The 17854-nt window shown below is 49.0% G+C and overlaps 1 protein-coding gene across 1 annotated transcript in view; it reads left to right on the forward strand.

Moving 5' to 3' along the window:
* Positions 1-17854, forward strand: part of chid1 (chitinase domain containing 1) — a 234762-nt gene that overhangs the window by 48736 nt on the left and 168172 nt on the right. Inside the window, exon 6 of the mRNA XM_072518783.1 lies at positions 15022-15083. Coding sequence (XP_072374884.1) covers positions 15022-15083 — 62 coding nt within the window. The remainder of the gene's footprint in view (positions 1-15021; positions 15084-17854) is intronic.

Genomic DNA, 17854 nt, shown 5'->3' on the forward strand with positions numbered 1-17854 from the left:
ACCAGTGAGCCTTACTTCTGTTGTGGGCAAAATCTTGGAAAGGTTTATAAGAGATAGGGTGTATAATCATCTGGAAAATAATAATTTGATTAGACATAGTCAACACGGTTTCGTGAAGGGTAGGTCGTGCCTCACAAACCTTATTGAGTTCTTTGAGAAGGTGACCAAACAGGTGGATGAGGGTAAAGCAGTTGATGTGGTGTATATGGATTTCAGTAAAGCATTTGATAAGGTTCCCCACGGTAGGCTACTGCAGAAAATACGGCAGCATGGGATTCAGGGAGATTTAGCAGTTTGGATCAGAAATTGGCTAGCTGGAAGAAGACAAAGGATGGTGGTTGATGGGAAGTGTTCAGACTGGAGTCCAGTTACTAGTGGTGTACCACAAGGATCTGTTTTGGGGCCACTGCTGTTTGTCATTTTTATAAATGACCTGGTGGAGGGCGTAGAAGGATGGGTGAGTAAATTTGCAGATGACACTAAAGTCGGTGTAGTTGTGGACAGTGCGGAAGGGTGTTACAAGCTACAGAGGGACATAGATAAGCTGCAGCGCTGGGCTGAGAGGTGGCAAATGGAGTTTAATGCAGAAAAGTGTGAGGTGATTCATTTTGGAAGGAATAACAGGAAGACAGAGTACTGGGCTAATGGTAAGATTCTTGGCAGTGTGGATGAGCAGAGAGATCTCTGTGTCCATGTACATAGATCCCTGAAAGTTGCCACTCAGGTTGAGAGGGTTGTTAAGAAGGCGTACGGTGTGTTAGCTTTTATTGGTAGAGGGATTGAGTTTCGGAGCTATGAGGTCATGTTGCAGCTGTACAAAACTCTGGTGCGGCCGCATTTGGAGTCTTGCGTGCAATTCTGGTCGCCGCATTATAGGAAGGATGTGGAAGCATTGGAAAGGGTGCAGAGGAGATTTACCAGAATGTTGCCTGGTATGGAGGGAAGATCTGGAAAGGCTGAGGGACTTGAGGCTGTGTTCGTTAGAGAGAAGAAGGTTAAGAGGTGACTTAATTGAGGCATACAAGATGATCAGAGGATTGGATAGGGTGGACAGTGAGAGCCTTTTTCCTCGGATGGTGATGCCTAGCACGAGTGGGACATAGCTTTAAATTGAGGGGAGATAGATATAAGACAGACGTCAGAGGTAGGTTCTTTACTCAGAGAGTAGTAAGGGTGTGGAATGCCCTGCCTGCAACAGTAGTGGACTCGCCAACACTAAGGGCATTCAAATGGTCATTGGATAGACATATGGACGATAAGGGAATAGTGTAGATGGGCTTTAGAGTGGTTTCACAGGTCGGCGCAACATCGAGGGCCGAAGGGCCCGTACTGCGCTGTAATGTTCTATATTCTATGTTTGAACCAAGGCTGTAATGAGGTCAGGAGCCGAGTAATGGAACCCAGACTGAGCATCAGTCAGCAGATTATTGCTAAGTAAATGCTGTTTGATAGTGCTATTGATGGCATTAATTGGCTGGGTTGATTTGTCCTGTTTTTTGTGTACAGGACATACCTGTGTAATTTTCCACAGTGTCGTGTAGGTGCCAGTGTTGAGGAAGGGTATTTATGGAGTCGCCTCCTCCAGTGAGTTTTTTAATTGTCCACCACCATTCATGACTAAATGTGGCAGGACCGCAGAGGTTAGATCTGATCCGATGGTTGTGGTATTGGTTTATTCTGTCTATTACTTGCTGCTTATGCTGTTTGGCATGCAAGTAGTCCTGCGTTGTAGCTTTGCCAAGTTGACACATTTTTAGGGACTCCCCGCAATGGAGCTCCCCAGAGGGCCTCGCCCTGCCACGGTGCAGTGCCAGGACACTGCCTGGGCATGTTCCACACCATCTGGGGGCTATACCTTCCTGTGCACCCCTGGCGTGGTCATCATGACTGGTTTTTGTTTTTGAAAACAAGTAGTGATGGCATGGTTGAGTGGGAGAAGTGGCATCAAACCCACTAATGATTTAATGTATGCAAATAGGGCTCGCACCCTTGCTGGGCGTCAACCTGATCGCGTAATTGGAGGTGGAGGTGAAGATTGGAAACCAAAACCTTGCCCGCGCAAATCCTATTTTGGCCTCTCGCGGGATTTAGCGGCCATTATGGGATTTGCAAATGTGGCTAGTGCAGCTGCTAAATTGTGGCTTGTAAAATCCAATATTCTCACACTTGCATTGAATATGACACTCCCTTCCCATTAGTGAATTATTCCAGTGGCATCCTCCCTCCTCTCATGGCTGTCATTTACTTGGGGAAAGCCAGCAGGATCCGAGGTCCCCTTTTGTTAGCCAGTTACCTGAGGTAAGGGAGTGGTCTCAAGCCATTTCAGGATAGTCAACTCGAGTGAATTGTCGAGTGGTAATAATTGTATGCTTCAGTCTGAGTGCAGATGGGAGAGGCCACAGAGATGATGACCTCAGTGGGCTATCCTCTGTGTCCGACTGTCAACAGCAATTGGAATGTTGATGACGGGACTGGGAAGAGCTGGACTGTGAATGTCAGGGTAGGGCAGAGCCCGGCTGGTTAGGTGGGCACTAACCTTAAACTGGATCGATCAAGAACGTTTTAAAATAAGTGATGATCTCAGGAATGATAATTGTGGTCAAATGTAACAGAATGGGTAATGAGTCATTGGGCGGCATGGTAGCACAGGGGTTAGCACTGTTGCTTCACAGCGCCAGGGTCCTGGGTTCGCTTCCCGGCTTGGGTGACTGCGGAGTCTGCACATTTTCCCCGTGTCTGCGTGGGTTTCCTCCGGGTGCTCCAGTTTCCCCTCATAGTCCAAAGGTGTGCAGGTTAGGTTAATTGGCCATGCTAAAAGAATTGCCCTTAGTGTCGAAAAAGGTTGGGTGTGATTGCTGGATTGTGGGTATAGGGTGAAGGTGTGGGCTTAAGTGGGGTGCTCTTTCCAAGGGCTGGTGCAGACCCGATAGGCCGAATGGCCTCCTTCTGCACTGTAAATTCTATGACTGAAGCAGGAGATGGGGGAGCACTGTGAGGGTTTTTCTCTTGCCCTGTTGCAGATTTGGGGAGGGGATTAAACTTTGCAATCTGTTTCTTCCTGATTTCAAAGGAATGTTCTTTGCTGCAGCTGTTTAGAGTCTGGGTCCTAAATTTGAACGATGGTGAGGACAGGACCTGCGTTGCTCGGTATATCTCGAGCCAAGTTCGCATTGGTCCCTGTCGAGGGCAATTATTGTTCAATTAAACCCTCTCAGCAAAGCTTTTTGGGTAGTTGACGCAGGCATTACTGAACAAAGTTGTTCTACTGCCCTCTTGGACAGAGGATTAACTACTTATGAAAAGTAAAGGCCAGTTTAGTGAAGAGATGCTGCCTTGCCTCCCAGTGGCCAGATTTGCACATTACTAGGTTTCAAAATCAGCACCTTGGATTTCCCCACATGTGACTGGCTATGGCTCCATGGCACTGTTGCAACTGCTTACTGTGGGTCTGGCCAACTGAGGTCATTACTGAGGAATTCCCATGTCCCAGCACACACTGAATACTTTGGAAGTTAAAGGGCCCAATTCGCCCCACCCTTTCCGTGACTACCCTTTTACTATTGATCTGCTTATAAAAAGGTATTGGCTTCTCTTTAAAGTTAGCCACTGAACCAGTGCCATACTCTCTCCGCCACTCATTCCTTATAAACCTTCATACTTTCTCATTTTGGCTAGGCTCTCTCCTGTATTATGAATCGCGCAATTGTCATAAGGCTTCTTTTTCAATCTTGTTTTAACTTGTTTAACTGTATAATGACACAGGTAATTCTAGCTGTGGGTGTCCTTGGGTTCCTAATGGGAATGTGACCACTCTGTAGCCGAACTGCCTCCTCTTTCCATTACCCGTTGCTCAATTACTGGGTTTCTTACCAAGTTTTGATCGCAATCTACCTAGGCCAGATCATTTTGCAACTCTTTGAAGCTAGCCTTTGATGGCATCTCATCCTATTCCATCACTGTTCTGGATCATCCAGTCTATTATGCTCGCTGGTCCCTGAATTTACAGCAACAACTTAGTTTATATAGCTCCTTACAATAACAATCTTTATTGTCACAGGTATGCTTACAACACTGCAATGGAGTTACTGTGAAAATCCCCTAATCGCCACATTCCGGCATCTGTTCAGGTACACTGAGGGAGAATTCAGAATGTCCAAATTACCTAACGGCACGTCTTTCTGGATTTATGGGAGGAAACCGGAGCACCCGGAGGAAACCCAGGCAGATACAGGGAGAACGTGCAGACTCCACAAAGATAGTGACCCAAGCCGGGAATCGAACCTGGGACCTGGCGCTGTGAAGCAACAGTGCTAATCACTGTGTTACTGTGCCGCCCTTTAACATAATGAAATGTCATGAGATGCTTCACAGGAGCGTTATGAAACAAAGTGTGACATGGAATCAAGTAACGAGCTATTAGATTATAAGATCAAAAGCTTGGTCAAAGAGGTGGGTTTTAAGGAGTGTCTTTGGGAGCAAAGCGAGGTGGAGAGGCGTAGGGAGGGAATTCCAAAGCTTGGGGGGCCGAGGTAACTGGAAGCACGTCCACAATGGCGGGGCAGTTAAAATTGGGAATGCTCAAGAGGCCAGAATTGGAGATAATTGGAGGCCAGAAGTGCAGATATGTGGAAGGGTTGTGGGGTTGGAAGAGATCACAGATGGGGAGAGGAAGAGTCATTGTGGGATTTGAAAACCAGGATGAGAATGTAAAATTTGAGATGTTGCTTGACTGAGAACCAATGTAGGTCAGCGAGCACAGAAGTGATCGAGGAATAGGACTTATTACAAGTTAAGACACAAACAGTAGAGTTTTGGATGATGTCAAGTTTAGGGAGGGTCGAGTGTGGGAGATTAGCTGGGAGTGTATTGAATAGTCGAGTCGAGAGGTAACCCATCAGATGAGGTGAGATTGAAGAAGTTGAGCGATGTATGGAGCTGGAACTAGCTAGTCTTAGTGATGACAGAAAGATGAGATGAGAAGCTCCTGTCAGGATCAAATATGACACAAACAAACTGGCTTAATCTCAATCTGTCGCCCGGACGAGGGATAGTTGTTATGGAACAGAATTTATTGTGGGAATTGAAAAAAATGACTTCAGTCTTTCTAATATTTAATTTGAGGAAATTTCTGCTCATCCAGTACCATATCTGTCAGGTAAACAGCTTGATACTTTAGGTCCTGAAACTGCACCTTCGAAATCTGACCTGCAACCACCACCATCTACATGGTCAAGGACAGCAGCTAACTGGAAACACCACCACCTGCAACTTCCCCCTTCAAGCCACTCACCATCCTGACTTGGAAATATATCACCGTTCCTTCGATATCGCTGGGTCAAAATCTTGGCACCCGTTCCCTAACAGCACAGTGGGTGTACTTGAACCACTGCAGACCCTGTGGTGCAAGAAGGCAGCTCACCATCACCTTTTCAACCACAATTAGGGATGGACAACAAATGTTGGCCTAGCCAGCAACGCCCACATCCCATGAATGAATAAAAAAAGATGATAAGAGGAGCCAAGGGAAGTGGTGGTGAGGTAGAGCTGGGTGTTGTCAATGTCCATGTGAAGATTGGCATTGTGCCTTTGGCTGATGTTGCCGAGGGGTAGCATGTAGATAGAAATGAATTGATTATTGGGGAAGTAACAGTGAGAGCAGGAATAGATGCCATTGAAAATAATTATCTGGCTATGCTTAGATAAGAATGGAACCATGTGAGAGCGGTCCCACCGAGGTGGACGACAGTGGAGTGGCAATGGAAGAGGATAGTGTTGGCAACCATGTCACCACCTTTAGATATTCACTCCCTCCAATGCAGTGGCAGCCGGATGTACCATCTGCAAGATGCACTGCCGCAACTCACGAAGGTTCCTTCAACATCACCGTCCAACCTGCAACCATTACCACCTAGAATGACACGGGCAGCAGATACCTGGGATCATCACCACCTGCAAGTTCCCCTCCAAGCTGCTCACCATCCTGATTTGGAAATATATTTTCTTTCCCTTATGGGCAAAACCTGGAACTCCCTGCCCAACGTCACACAGACTGTAGCTATTCAGAAAGGCAGATTACCCCCGCCTTATTTAGGGCAGTTAGGGATTACCACCACCACCACCAGCCCCCAGTTACTCAATAAGCTATTATTATCATGGTCTAATTTAGGATAATTGAAGTCTGACATTATCACGACTCTAATAGTTCTTCATTTTCCTGTAAATACCTTCCTCTATATCTTTCCTTTGTTTGATGGCCTGCAGTATACACACTGAAACATAATAGCCCCTTTGCTGTTCCTTAATTCTCACCAGATACTGGGCGGGATTCTCCGGCCCCCCGCCGGATCGGAGAATCGCCGGGGGTCAGTGTGAATCCCGCCCCCGCCGTCCTTCTAATTCTCCGGCCCCCCAAAAAGCGGCGCGGCGTGAGTCGTGCCGCCCGCCTCGGAGAATGGCGGGGTCCGGCATGACTCGATGGACGCCAGGGCTGCCCGAATTCTCCGGCCCGCGATGGGCAGACGTCCCGCTCGTCTTTTGACAGTCCCGCCGGCGTAAATTGGAGTAGGTCCCTTACCGGCGGGACATGGCGGCACGGGCGGGCTCCGGGGTTCTTGGCAGGGCGCGGGGGGATCTGGCCCCGGGCGGGTGCCCCCACGGTGGCCTGGCCTGCGATCAGGGCCCACCAATCCGCGGGCGGGCTTGTGCCGTGGGGGCACTCTATACTTCTGCACCGGAAGCTGTACCAGTCCGCCATTCCCAGTGCGGAAACAAACCCCCTGCGCATGCGCGGGGATGACGCCAGCACGCACTGGCGCTCCCGTGCATGCGCCAACTCGCGCCGGCTGGTGGAGGCCCTTCGCCGCCGGTTGGTGTGGCGCCAAGCCCCTTTCCCGCCAGCTGGGCGCAAACCACTCCGGGGCGGGCCTAGCCCCTGAAGGTGTGGAGGATTCCGCACCTTTGGGGCTGCCCGACGCCGGAGTGGTTCACGCCACTCCGTCCTGCCGGGACCCCCTGCCCCCGCCGGGTGGGGGAGAATCCCGCCCACTGTCTTTTTAAAAAATATATTTTTATTCTCTTCTTTCACATTTTCTCTCAAATTTACACCCACCAACAATAAACAATAATCAGTAACAAATATGTCAATCCCCATATCAATAACAACGATCCCATCCTCTCACCAAACCCCAAACATTAGCCTGCATGTTCACACAAACAAATGACAAAAAGGAATCAGGAATTGCCCATAGTCCCCATTAACACACACAACACCCCTCCACCCAACTTCCCCCCCCCCCCCCCCCCAAACTCATGTTCGATGTTATCCAGTTCTCCAAAGTGCATAACGAATAATGCCCATGAATTGTAGAACCCCTCCACCCTTCCCCTCAGTTCAAATTTAACCTTCTCAAGAGTCAAGAATTCCAACAGGTCCCCCGCCACGCCAGGGCAGTGGGTGGAGAGGCTGCTCTCCAACCCATCAGGATCCGTCTTCGGGCGATCAACGAGGCGAAGGCTATAACATCTGCCTCCGCACCCGTTTCCAACCCTGGCTGGTCCGACACCCCGAATATGGCCTCCAGGGGGCCCGGGTCCAGTTTCACGTGCACCACTTTAGAAATTACCCTAAAAACCTCCTCCCAGTAATCCTCCAGCTTTGGACAGGTCCAAAACATATGAATGTGATTAGCACCCCCCCACCCTCCGCGTCGTTCACACACATCTTCTACTCCTTCAAAGAATCGGCTCATCCTCGCCCTCGTGAGGTGTGTGCTCTGTATACCACCTTCAGCTGAATCAGCCCCAACCTCGCGCATGAGGTGGAGGCGTTCACTCTCCGGAGCACCTCACACCAGAAGCCCTCCTCCATATCCTCTCCAACTCTTCCTCCCACTTCGCTTTGATCCCTTCCAGTGATGCCTTCTCCACTTCCAAAATAGCTTCATAAACCGCCGACACTACCCCCTTCTCCAGTCCCCCTGTCGTCAGCACCTCCTCCAGCAATGTGGAGGCTGGCTCTAGCAAAATCTCGAACCTGCATGTATCTAAACATTTCCCCCTGCTCCAGCCCATATTTTGCTTCCTGCAAACGGACCCCTAAGAAACAAATCTTTTAGTGTCTTAATCTCGTTCTCCTCCGATTTCCGAAAATGCCCATCCCACTTCTTTGGCTCAAATCTGTGGTTCCCCCAAATCGGAATTTCCCTTGACCCTGCCCCTAACCTGAAGTGTTGGCGAAACTGCCTCCAAATTCTCAATGAAGCTATTATTACCGGACTCCCTGAGTATTTCCCCGGGGCCATCGGGAGCGGCGCTGTCGCTTGTGCTTTCAATCCCGACCCCCTGCACAAACTCTCCTACATTCTGACCCACTGGGAATCAACCCCTCTGACCCAGCTCCGCACCTTCTCCACATTCGCCGCCCAGTAGTAATACATCAGGTTCGGAAGACCCAAACCCCCTCCCAGCCTTCCCCTCTGGAGCAGCACCTTTCTAACTCTGGCCACCTTCCCTCCCCATATGGACGAAGGAGTCATTCCCTCAATCTCTCTGAAAAATGCCTTTGGCAGGAAAATCGGCAGGCATTGGAAAGTCGCGGCAACATGTTCATTTTAACTGCCTGCACCCGACCCGGAGGGAGACCATCCCACCTTGCCAGATCAGCTTTCACTCTCCGCACCAAACTAGAAATGTTGTACCTGCGGAGCCCCCCATCCCGCCCCACTCCCGGGCAACCTGCATCCCTAGGTACCTAAAGTGAGTCCCTGCCCTACAGAATGGCAGCCCCCACCCCTATCCCCACTCCCAGCCGAGACACCGCAAAATACTCACTCTTGTCTAGATTCAGTTTGTACCCCGAGAAAGACCCAAACACCCGAAGCAGCACCAATATTCCCCCCATCAACACACTCGGTTCTGGCACGTATAACAGCAAGTCATCAGCATACAAGGACACCCAGTGCTCTATCCCCCCCGCACTATCCCTTTCCATACTCCCGAACTTCTTAATGCGATGGCCAATGGCTCAATTGCGAGTGCAATCAGCAGGGGGGACATAGGACATCCCTGCCTAGTCCCACGGTGGAGAGAAAAGTATTCCGAGCTGATGTTGTTTGTGCGGACACTCTCCCTCGGGTCCTTATGTAGTAGCTTTACCCAGTTCACAAATCTTGGTCCAAACCCAAACTGCTCCAGAACTGCCATCAAGTACCCCCATTCTACCCGGTCAAACGCCTTCTCAGCGTCCAATGCCACAACTGCCTCTTGTTTCCTTCCCCTCTGCCGGTGCCATAACAACGTTCAATACCCTTCTAACGTTTGAAAAGAGCTACATCCCTCTCACGAACCCCGTCTGATCTTCACCAATCACCTTCGGGAGGCACTCCTCCAGCCTACCTGCCAGTGCCTTCTCCAATACTTTTGCGTCCACGTTCAAAAGTGATATGGGTCTATACGACCCACACTCAGTCAGATCCTTCTCTTTTTTTTTTTAGCAACAGGGAAATCGATGCCTGCCCCAAAGTTTGTGGCAACACCCCCTGCCCTATCGCCTCTTCAAACATCCCCACCATCAGGGGTGCCAGCTTATCCTTGAATTATTTATAATATTCCACTGGAAACCCATCCGGCCCTGCCACCTTCCCCGACTGCATCCTCCCAATCGCATCCTTTATCTCCTGCTCCATTATCGCTCCTTTTAATGTAGCCCTGTCCCCCTCCCCTAACCTCGGGTACTCCAACCCATCTAGAAATTCTTGCATCTCCTGGTCTCCCCCAGGTGGCTCTGACCTGTACAACCTCTCATAAAACTCCTCAAAGGCCTTGTTAATCAGATCCGGAGCCATCACCAACTTTCCTGCCCTGTCCCTCACCTGAACAATTTCCCTTACCGCTGCCTCCCTCCGGAGCTGACCTGCTAACATACTTATCAACATGCTCATAAACTGCACCCCTTGCTCGCCTCCGTTAGCGCACCGCCTTCCTGGTAGATAGTCACCTGTAGTTACTTCCTCTTTTCCAACTTCGCTGGGTCCCCATCTTCTGCATAACTCCTATCTACCTCCAACATCTCATATATTATCCTCTGCCGCTTCAACCTCTCCTCTTTGTCCACACTGGCCTTAAACGAGATCACCTCACCCCTCAAAACCGCCTTTGGAGCCTCCCAGACAACTGCCTTCGACACCTCATCCGTCCAGTTGAAACCTACATATTCCTCACTTACCTTTTCAATTTTGTCACAAAACCCTTAGTCCCCCAAAAGTCCCATATCTAATTTCCACCCCAGCCTCTGCGCTACCCCCTTCTCCAGTACCATAACGACCCAATGCGGAGCATGATCTGATACTGCAATTGCCGAGTATTCCGACCCCTTAACCCCAGCAGCAAAGCTTTCCCCACCACAAAAAAGTCGATCCGCAAGTATACCTTATGGACTGCCGAGAAAAAAGAGTACTCCCTTTCCCTCGGGTGCAGAAACCTCCAAGGCTCCACCCCTCCCATTTCCACCATTAGCCCAGCCAACGCCTTCGCCCCCCCCTGATGGGACCAGCGAGCGCGGCCGTGACCTGTAAAACCTTGGCTCCTGCACCAAGTTCCAATCTCCTTCCTCCCCCCCCCCCCCCCCCCTCCCAAAATCCTCCCCTACTTTTCCTCTCGAAAAAACATCTCCCAGCATCGATCCCTTTCCCCCCCCCTTGCTCGCCTCGTAGGCCCATCAAAACCTGCCAACCAGGCTCCAATGTCCGCAGCCCTCCTCTCCCCTCACCTCCTTTCACTAGCCGACTTTAGTTAGCTGGCGTGGGTGGCACCCCCCCCCCCAAGGTATACCGTCGCCTCCCACCCAGTCCCAGAGAGAAAAACAACAATCCAACCCATAATTCACTAAAATAAGATATAACCGTTGTAACACAGAATGCCAATCAACCCAACCAATATCTTGAACTCTGTAACAATGTGAAGTGACCTAAATTACAATACACGTCAAATAAAAGAAAGTTATAGCATTTATACATTTTCCAGCTCCCCAATCACAGTCCACAGTCTCTCTTCCAGCTCTGCTCCTCACGTCTATCCCAAGCCTTCTGCCGTCACGAACGCCTCAGCCGCCTCCACTGTTTCGAAATAAAAGTATTTGCCGTTATACGTCACCCTCAGCTTCGCCGGGTATACCATACCAAATCGCACCCCCTATACAGTGCCGCCTTCACTCGCCTGAACGCTGCTCGTCTTTTTCCAACTCCACCGTCAAGTCCTGGTAAATCCGAACTCTAGCACCATCCCGCTGCACCTCACGCTTCTGCTTCGCCTAGCTTAACACCTTCTCCTTCATGCAGTACTTGTGGAAGCAGATAATTACTGCTCTTGGCGGCTCATTCACTTTGGGCTTCGGCCTTCATGACCGATGAGCTCGGTCCAGCTTGTACCGGGAGGGGTTCTCACCCTCCCCCATCAGCTCCGCCAACTTCTGAGCGAAGTACTCTGTTGGCCTTGGGCCCTCTGTCCCTTCGGGCAAGCCCACAATTCCGCCTCGAGCGGTTTTCCAAGTCCTCGAGCTTTGCTCTGAGTCCTCTGTTGACCTCCACCGCCCTCCGCAGCTCGTCCCCCATCGAGTGAGCTGGTTACTGTGCTGCGCCATGGCCTCCTCCACTTCCTTCATCTTCTCGCCCTGCTGTCTCACCTCGGCCGATGTCTTTGCCACAGCTACCCTCACCGGGGCGATTGCCTCCTCCACCAATGACTTCAACGCGACCGCCATCTCCTTCCTCAAAACCTCCATGTGCCTCGCAAACTGCTTTTCCAGCTCCACAGCCATCACCTCGGTCATCTCCTTCACCGTAAGCAGTGCGGCCCCACCATGCGGTCCGGCATCCGCCATCTTGTCAGCGCTTTTGCTGGTCCTCTCATTCAACGGCGAGCCCGCGCTTCCTCCTTTCTTCGACGCTGTTTTTAGCATCCTTTAACGACTTATTATTTTTCCTTTTTTTTCTCCTTCTTTCCTTCTTCAATCTTTACAAAAAAAAAAAAAATTCTTCCTTCAAGAAAAAGAAGACAAAAAAATATTTTTTTTCACAAACTTTCTTTAAAACTTCTTTCTCTTCTTTTTTGTATTCCTCAAGAATTCCACTGGGACCAGACTTCAGTCTTCTTAAAACATTCTAGGCGGGAGCCACCCGATGTGGAACATGTCACCTACCCTGGCTTCGGGCCTGCCGCCTTGTTCTCCATTTAGCTCCGCTCCCGCTGCTCCGACCGCTGCGTGCCCTGGGCCCGTTGCCTCAGCTCCAGCCGCCCAACAACCGCACGGGGTTCCTTGCCGGTTTTCAAACCGGCCCTGCTTGACGGAATCTGGGAAACCCCCGAAAGTGCCGCAAATAGTGACCACCGGCGGGAGCTCCTCGCCAGATACTGTCTTTGACTGCTCAATTACAACTCCCCCCCCCCCCCCCCCCCCCCCCCCCCCCCCAGTGCTATAATAGTTTCTTTAATCAGTACTTCCACTCTCGTTTTCCTCTTTCCCTGTTCTTCCTTGAATAACGTTAGAGGGAATATTAAGTTCCTAATTGTCTTTTGCTTTGAACCAGGCTTCGATATTGCCACTAAAGATAGTCCCATTTGGTAACTTGTGCCTGTAGCTCAATAATCTTATTTGCCAAGCTCTGCATTTATACAGATGCACTTCAACCTATTTTAGAGTGCTTTTCATTTGCCCCATGTCTAATTCCTGCTATTCTGGTGTTCACACTCTGCAAATTAGTTTAAATTAAAACCTTCCCCTTGGTACAGGTTCACCTTCCTGTGAGGACATTTGTCCTAGCTCTGTTGAAGTGCAACCATAAGACACAGGAGCAGAATTAGGCCACTCGGCGCATAGAGTCTGCTCCGCCATTCAATCGTGGCTGATATTTTCTCATCCCCATTCTCCTGCCTTCTCCCCATAACCCCTGATCCCCTTATTAATGAAGAACCTATCTATCTCTGTCTTAAAGACACTCCGTGATTTGGCCCCCACAGCCTTATGCGGCAAAGAGTTCCACAGATTCACCAATCTCTGGCTGAAGAAATTCCTCCTCATCTCTGTTTTCAAGGATCGTCCCTTTAATCTGAGATTGTGTCCACTGGTTCTAGTTTTTCCTCCAAGTGGAAACATCCTCTCCACGCCCACTCTATCCAGGCCTCGCAATATCTTGTAAGTTTCAATAAGATCCCCCCTCATCCTTCTAAACTCCGAGTACAGACCCAGAGTCCTCAACCGTTCCTCATACGACAAGTTCTTCATTCCAGGGATCATTCCTGTGTACCTCCTCTGGACCCTTTCCAAGGCCAGCACATCCTTCCTTAGATACAGGGCCCAAAACTGCTCTCAATACTCCAAATGGGGTCTGCCCAAAGCCTTATACAGCCTCAGAAGCACATCCCTGGTCTTGTATTCTAGCCCTCTTGACATGAATGCTAACATTGCATTTGCCTTCTTAACTGCCTACTGAACCTGCACATTAACCTTAAGGGAATCGTGAACAAGGACTCCCGAGTCCCTTTGTGCTTCTGATTTCCTAAGCATTTCCCCATTTAGAAAATAGTCTATGCCTAAATTCCTCCTTCCAGAAGTTCATAACCCCACACTTTTCCACATTGTATTTCATTTGCCACTTCACTGCCACTCTCCTAGCTTGTCCAAATCCTTCTGCAGCCCCCTTGCTTCCTCAATACTATGTGTCACCTCTACAGATCTTTGTATCATCTGCAAACTTAGCAACAGTGTCTTCAGTTCCTCCTTCCAGATCATTAATGTATATTGTGAAAAGTTGTGGTCCCAGCACAGACCCCTGAGGCACACAACTAGTCACCGGCTGCCATCCTGGAAAAGACCCCATTATCACCACTCTCTTCTGCCAATCAGCCGATCCTCTATCCATGCCAGGATCTTACCCTTAACACCATTGGCTCTTAACTTATTTAACAGTCTCCTATGTGGCACCTTGTCAAAGGTCTTCTGGAAATGTAAATAAATCACGCCAACTGGTTCTCCTTTGTCTATCTTCCTTGTTACCTCCTCAAAGAACTCTTAACAGATTTGTCAGACATGACCTCCCTTTGACAAAGCCGTGCTGACTCAGTCCTATTTTACCATGCACTTCCAAGTACTTCACAATGTCATCTTTGATAACAGACTCTAAAACAGACGGCCTTTAATTTTCGCCCTCCCTTCTTAAACAGCGGCGTTATATTAGCCACTTTCTAGTCCTCTGGGACCCTTCCTGCCTCCAGTGATTCCTGAAAGATCACCACCAATGTCTCCACAATCTCCCCAGCTATCTCTTTTAGAACCCTCGGGTGTAGACCATCCGGTCCAGGTGGCCTATCCACCTTCCGACCTTTCAGTTTCCCCAGAACCTTCTCCTTAGTGATGGCCACTACACTCACCTCTGCCCCCTGATTCTCCTGGAGCTCTGGCATCCCACTGGTGTTTTCCACCATGAAGACTGATGCAAAGTAACTATTCAGTTTGTCTTCCATTTCTTTGTTTCCTATTATTACTTCTCCAGCCACATTTTCCAGTGGTCCAATATCTATTTTTGCCTCTCTCTTACCTTTTATATATTGAAAGAAACTCTTCCTATCTTCTTTTATATTAGTAGCTAGGTTGCACTCATATTTCATCTTCTCTCCCCTTATTGCTTTTTTCGTTGTCCTCTGCTCGCTTTTAAATGATTCCCAATCCTCTGGCTTCGCACTAATCCTTGCCACTTTGTATGCTTTTTCTTTTGCTTTTATACTGTCCTTGACTTCCTTCGTCAACCGTGGATGTCTTGTCCTGTCCTTAGCATGTTTCCTCCTCCTTGGGATGAATTTCTGCTGTTCATCCCGAATAACCCCGAAAAACCCCTGCCATTGCTGTTCCACTATCTTCCCTGCTAGTCTCCTTTTCCAACCTGCCAACCTTAAACAGGCCTTTCTAGCTCCAGAGATGTATGCCGTTGTATGTATAAATGTGACTGTTTACCTGTGATCTCTTCTCCCCAGGCTGAAGAGTTTGATGGCTTTGTATTAGAGGTCTGGAGCCAACTTGGTGGTCAGAGACGGAAGTAAGTAAAAGTAAATTGATCGTGAGCTGTTACTGCTGGTTTGAAGGGAAAGATGATTGGCAACAGGTTATCTGTCCTCCAGCCTTTGCAGGAAAAGACAGAAAACCAAAGAAGCCAGTTTGTTGGGAGGGGGCGGAGTGCAGTTTCTTGTGACCATGCAGTTCGAAGAGCAGCCGATTGATTTTCTGCCCGTCCATCAGACGGGGCTTGAATAGGTTGATGCGAGGAGGATGTTTCAACCAGCTAGGAAATCTAAAAAATGGGGGTTCCAGTCTCAGAATAAGGGATTGGCCATATAGGACTGCAGTGAAAATGTCTTCACTCAAAGAATAATGAATCTTTGGAATTTGGCTGCTGTACAATAATTGTGTTTAATTGTATGTAAGTAGTGGGCTTTAACTGAGCAATTGTGCCCCTAAATTGGCACAGATTAAAATTGTGGCTGTTCTATTAGTAGGTATATGATTGCAATATTTAACTCTGTAAATAAATACACAAGTGTGTAAAGATTGGCTCCAGTTCTAACCTTCGGCTTCCGAGAGGAGAATGCTGCAGCAGGGAATTGTTACCTAAAGGTGAAGAAGGTGGGAAGCTGAGGATACTGGAATCCTATTAACTCTTGGAAGAATGGTAGAAATCAAGTGTAAATTGTCAGGTTATGATTACCTTTCTGTTACGATCCCAGTTGAGGTTACAACTGGACGGGAAGATCCCAGAATGGAACCGTGGCTCAAACGACCCTAACTTTTATTTTTTAATAAAAATGTGGAGGAACAGAGTCACAGGATCGCTAATTAGTTTCAACAAGTTAAAAAACATTTTTTTATTAAACATGGAAAGTTGGATTATTGTACAATGCCCCCCCTCCCCTTAAATTAACAATTACACACAGATAAACAATTAACGTGGATAACAAAGTACATCTTAAGCTAGAAAAGATAATGTCGCCATAGTCCCAGATGACCAGAGGCTGCTTTCTCCTTTTGAGGGTGAGAGCTGACTGGTGGTGATGTAACCTGAGGATCACCATAGGGGCAAGGTTGAGAAGATGGGCCATGGCATGTAATCATAGCACGTAATGCAGAAGGATACCATTTGGCCCATCAAGTCTGCACTGACCCTTCGAAAGAGCACCCTACCTTGACCCTATCCCCTACCCCACCTAACCTTTTGGACACTAAGGGGCAATTTACCAAGGCCAATCCACCGAACATGACTGTGGGAGGAAACCTGAGCACCTGGTGGAAACTCACGCAGACACTAGGAGAATGTGTAAACTCCACACAGACTGTTGCTTGAGGCCGGAATTGAACCTGTGTCTCCACTGTGCCACCATGCCTTCCTGAATAACCTCAGCCGGTATGGGATTTGAACCCACACTACTGATCTTGCTCTGCATCACAAACTAGCTGTCTAGCCAAGTGAGCTAAACCGGCTGCCACAGTGGTCTTATTAACACACAGTCTCTTTTAAACACACAAGATGACTGTGGTCAAAACACACTCTGCTCTGAACCCAAGTTAGTGTTTGTTGTTTCTCCTCAATCCCCCAGATCACATGAGCGTTTCCAAACTCCACCCTCAAAAGCATGCTTTAAAATCTCTGCTAAAAATGCCTTCCCTTAGCGGTTTACATTCCAAAATCTAATCCAGTCCAAGTTTTACAAATGACACTTTCGTAGAATCATAGAATTTACAGTGCAGAAGGAGGCCATTCGGCCCATCGAGTCTACACTGAGCCTTGAAAGAGCACCCCACCCAAGCCCACACCTCCATCATACCCTTTAAACTCAGTAACCCCACCTAACCTTTGGACACTAGGGGACAATTTAGCATGGCAAATCCACTGAACCTACACATCTTTGGACTGTGGGAGGAAACTGGAGCATCCGGAGGAAACCCACGCAGACACGGAGAGTAAGTGCAAACTCCCTACAGGCAGTCACCCGAGGCTGGATTTGAACCCGTTTCCTGGAGCTGTGAGGCAGCAGTGCTAACCACTGTGCCACCGAAACAAGCCACTTCACTTTTAACAGAGAATCCATTTCAGGATTTCACACCAACCCACTTTGTCTTGGCTGCTGTGCAAATGGTGCACAATTGCTTTAAATGTTTCATCTACCTCTGAAACATCTTTGCAACTCCCCTGTCTTGTCCAGCTTCTCCTGGCAGAGTGGAGAACTGTTCACTCCTCTGTGACCTGGCTCCATCTGCCCTGGCGTCCGGTTAAAATGAAGAACAAAGGAAAGCCCTTCCCTATGGGAAATGGACCCTTGTTGCTAAGCAATGCTACTACCACTTACTCTTCACTTCGGAACCCCCTCTCAGCCCATTAGAAACACAGATGGATGTGGGATTTTTGGCGGATAAGGGTGTGTGTGAGAGGATGAGGGCGACCATCTGAAGCTATGTAGAGCTGAAAAACACTGGGGAGGTCACGGCCTCCATGCTGTGGGAGGCACTTAAGGCACGTAAGGGGTGAATTCATCGCGATTCGGGCGCACAGGGAGAGGGTGGAAAGAGAGCAAGGCTAATGGATGAGATTTTGAGAGTGGACCGGAGGTACTCTGGTCCGTCAGAGGAGGCGCTATTAAAGGAGAAACAGAGGGTCCAGATGGAGTTTGGGTTGGTGTAGGCGGGAAAGGCGGCAGGACAATTGTGGAGGGACAGAGGAGTATGCGTATGGGGGGAAAGCGAGCAGGATGTTGGCACACCAACTGAGGAAGCAAGCAGCGACAAGGGAGATCGGAAGGGTGAAGAGTGAGAGGTGCA

Source organism: Scyliorhinus torazame, chromosome 10 (genome assembly GCF_047496885.1).
Source record: "Scyliorhinus torazame isolate Kashiwa2021f chromosome 10, sScyTor2.1, whole genome shotgun sequence".
Lineage (NCBI taxonomy): Eukaryota > Metazoa > Chordata > Chondrichthyes > Carcharhiniformes > Scyliorhinidae > Scyliorhinus > Scyliorhinus torazame.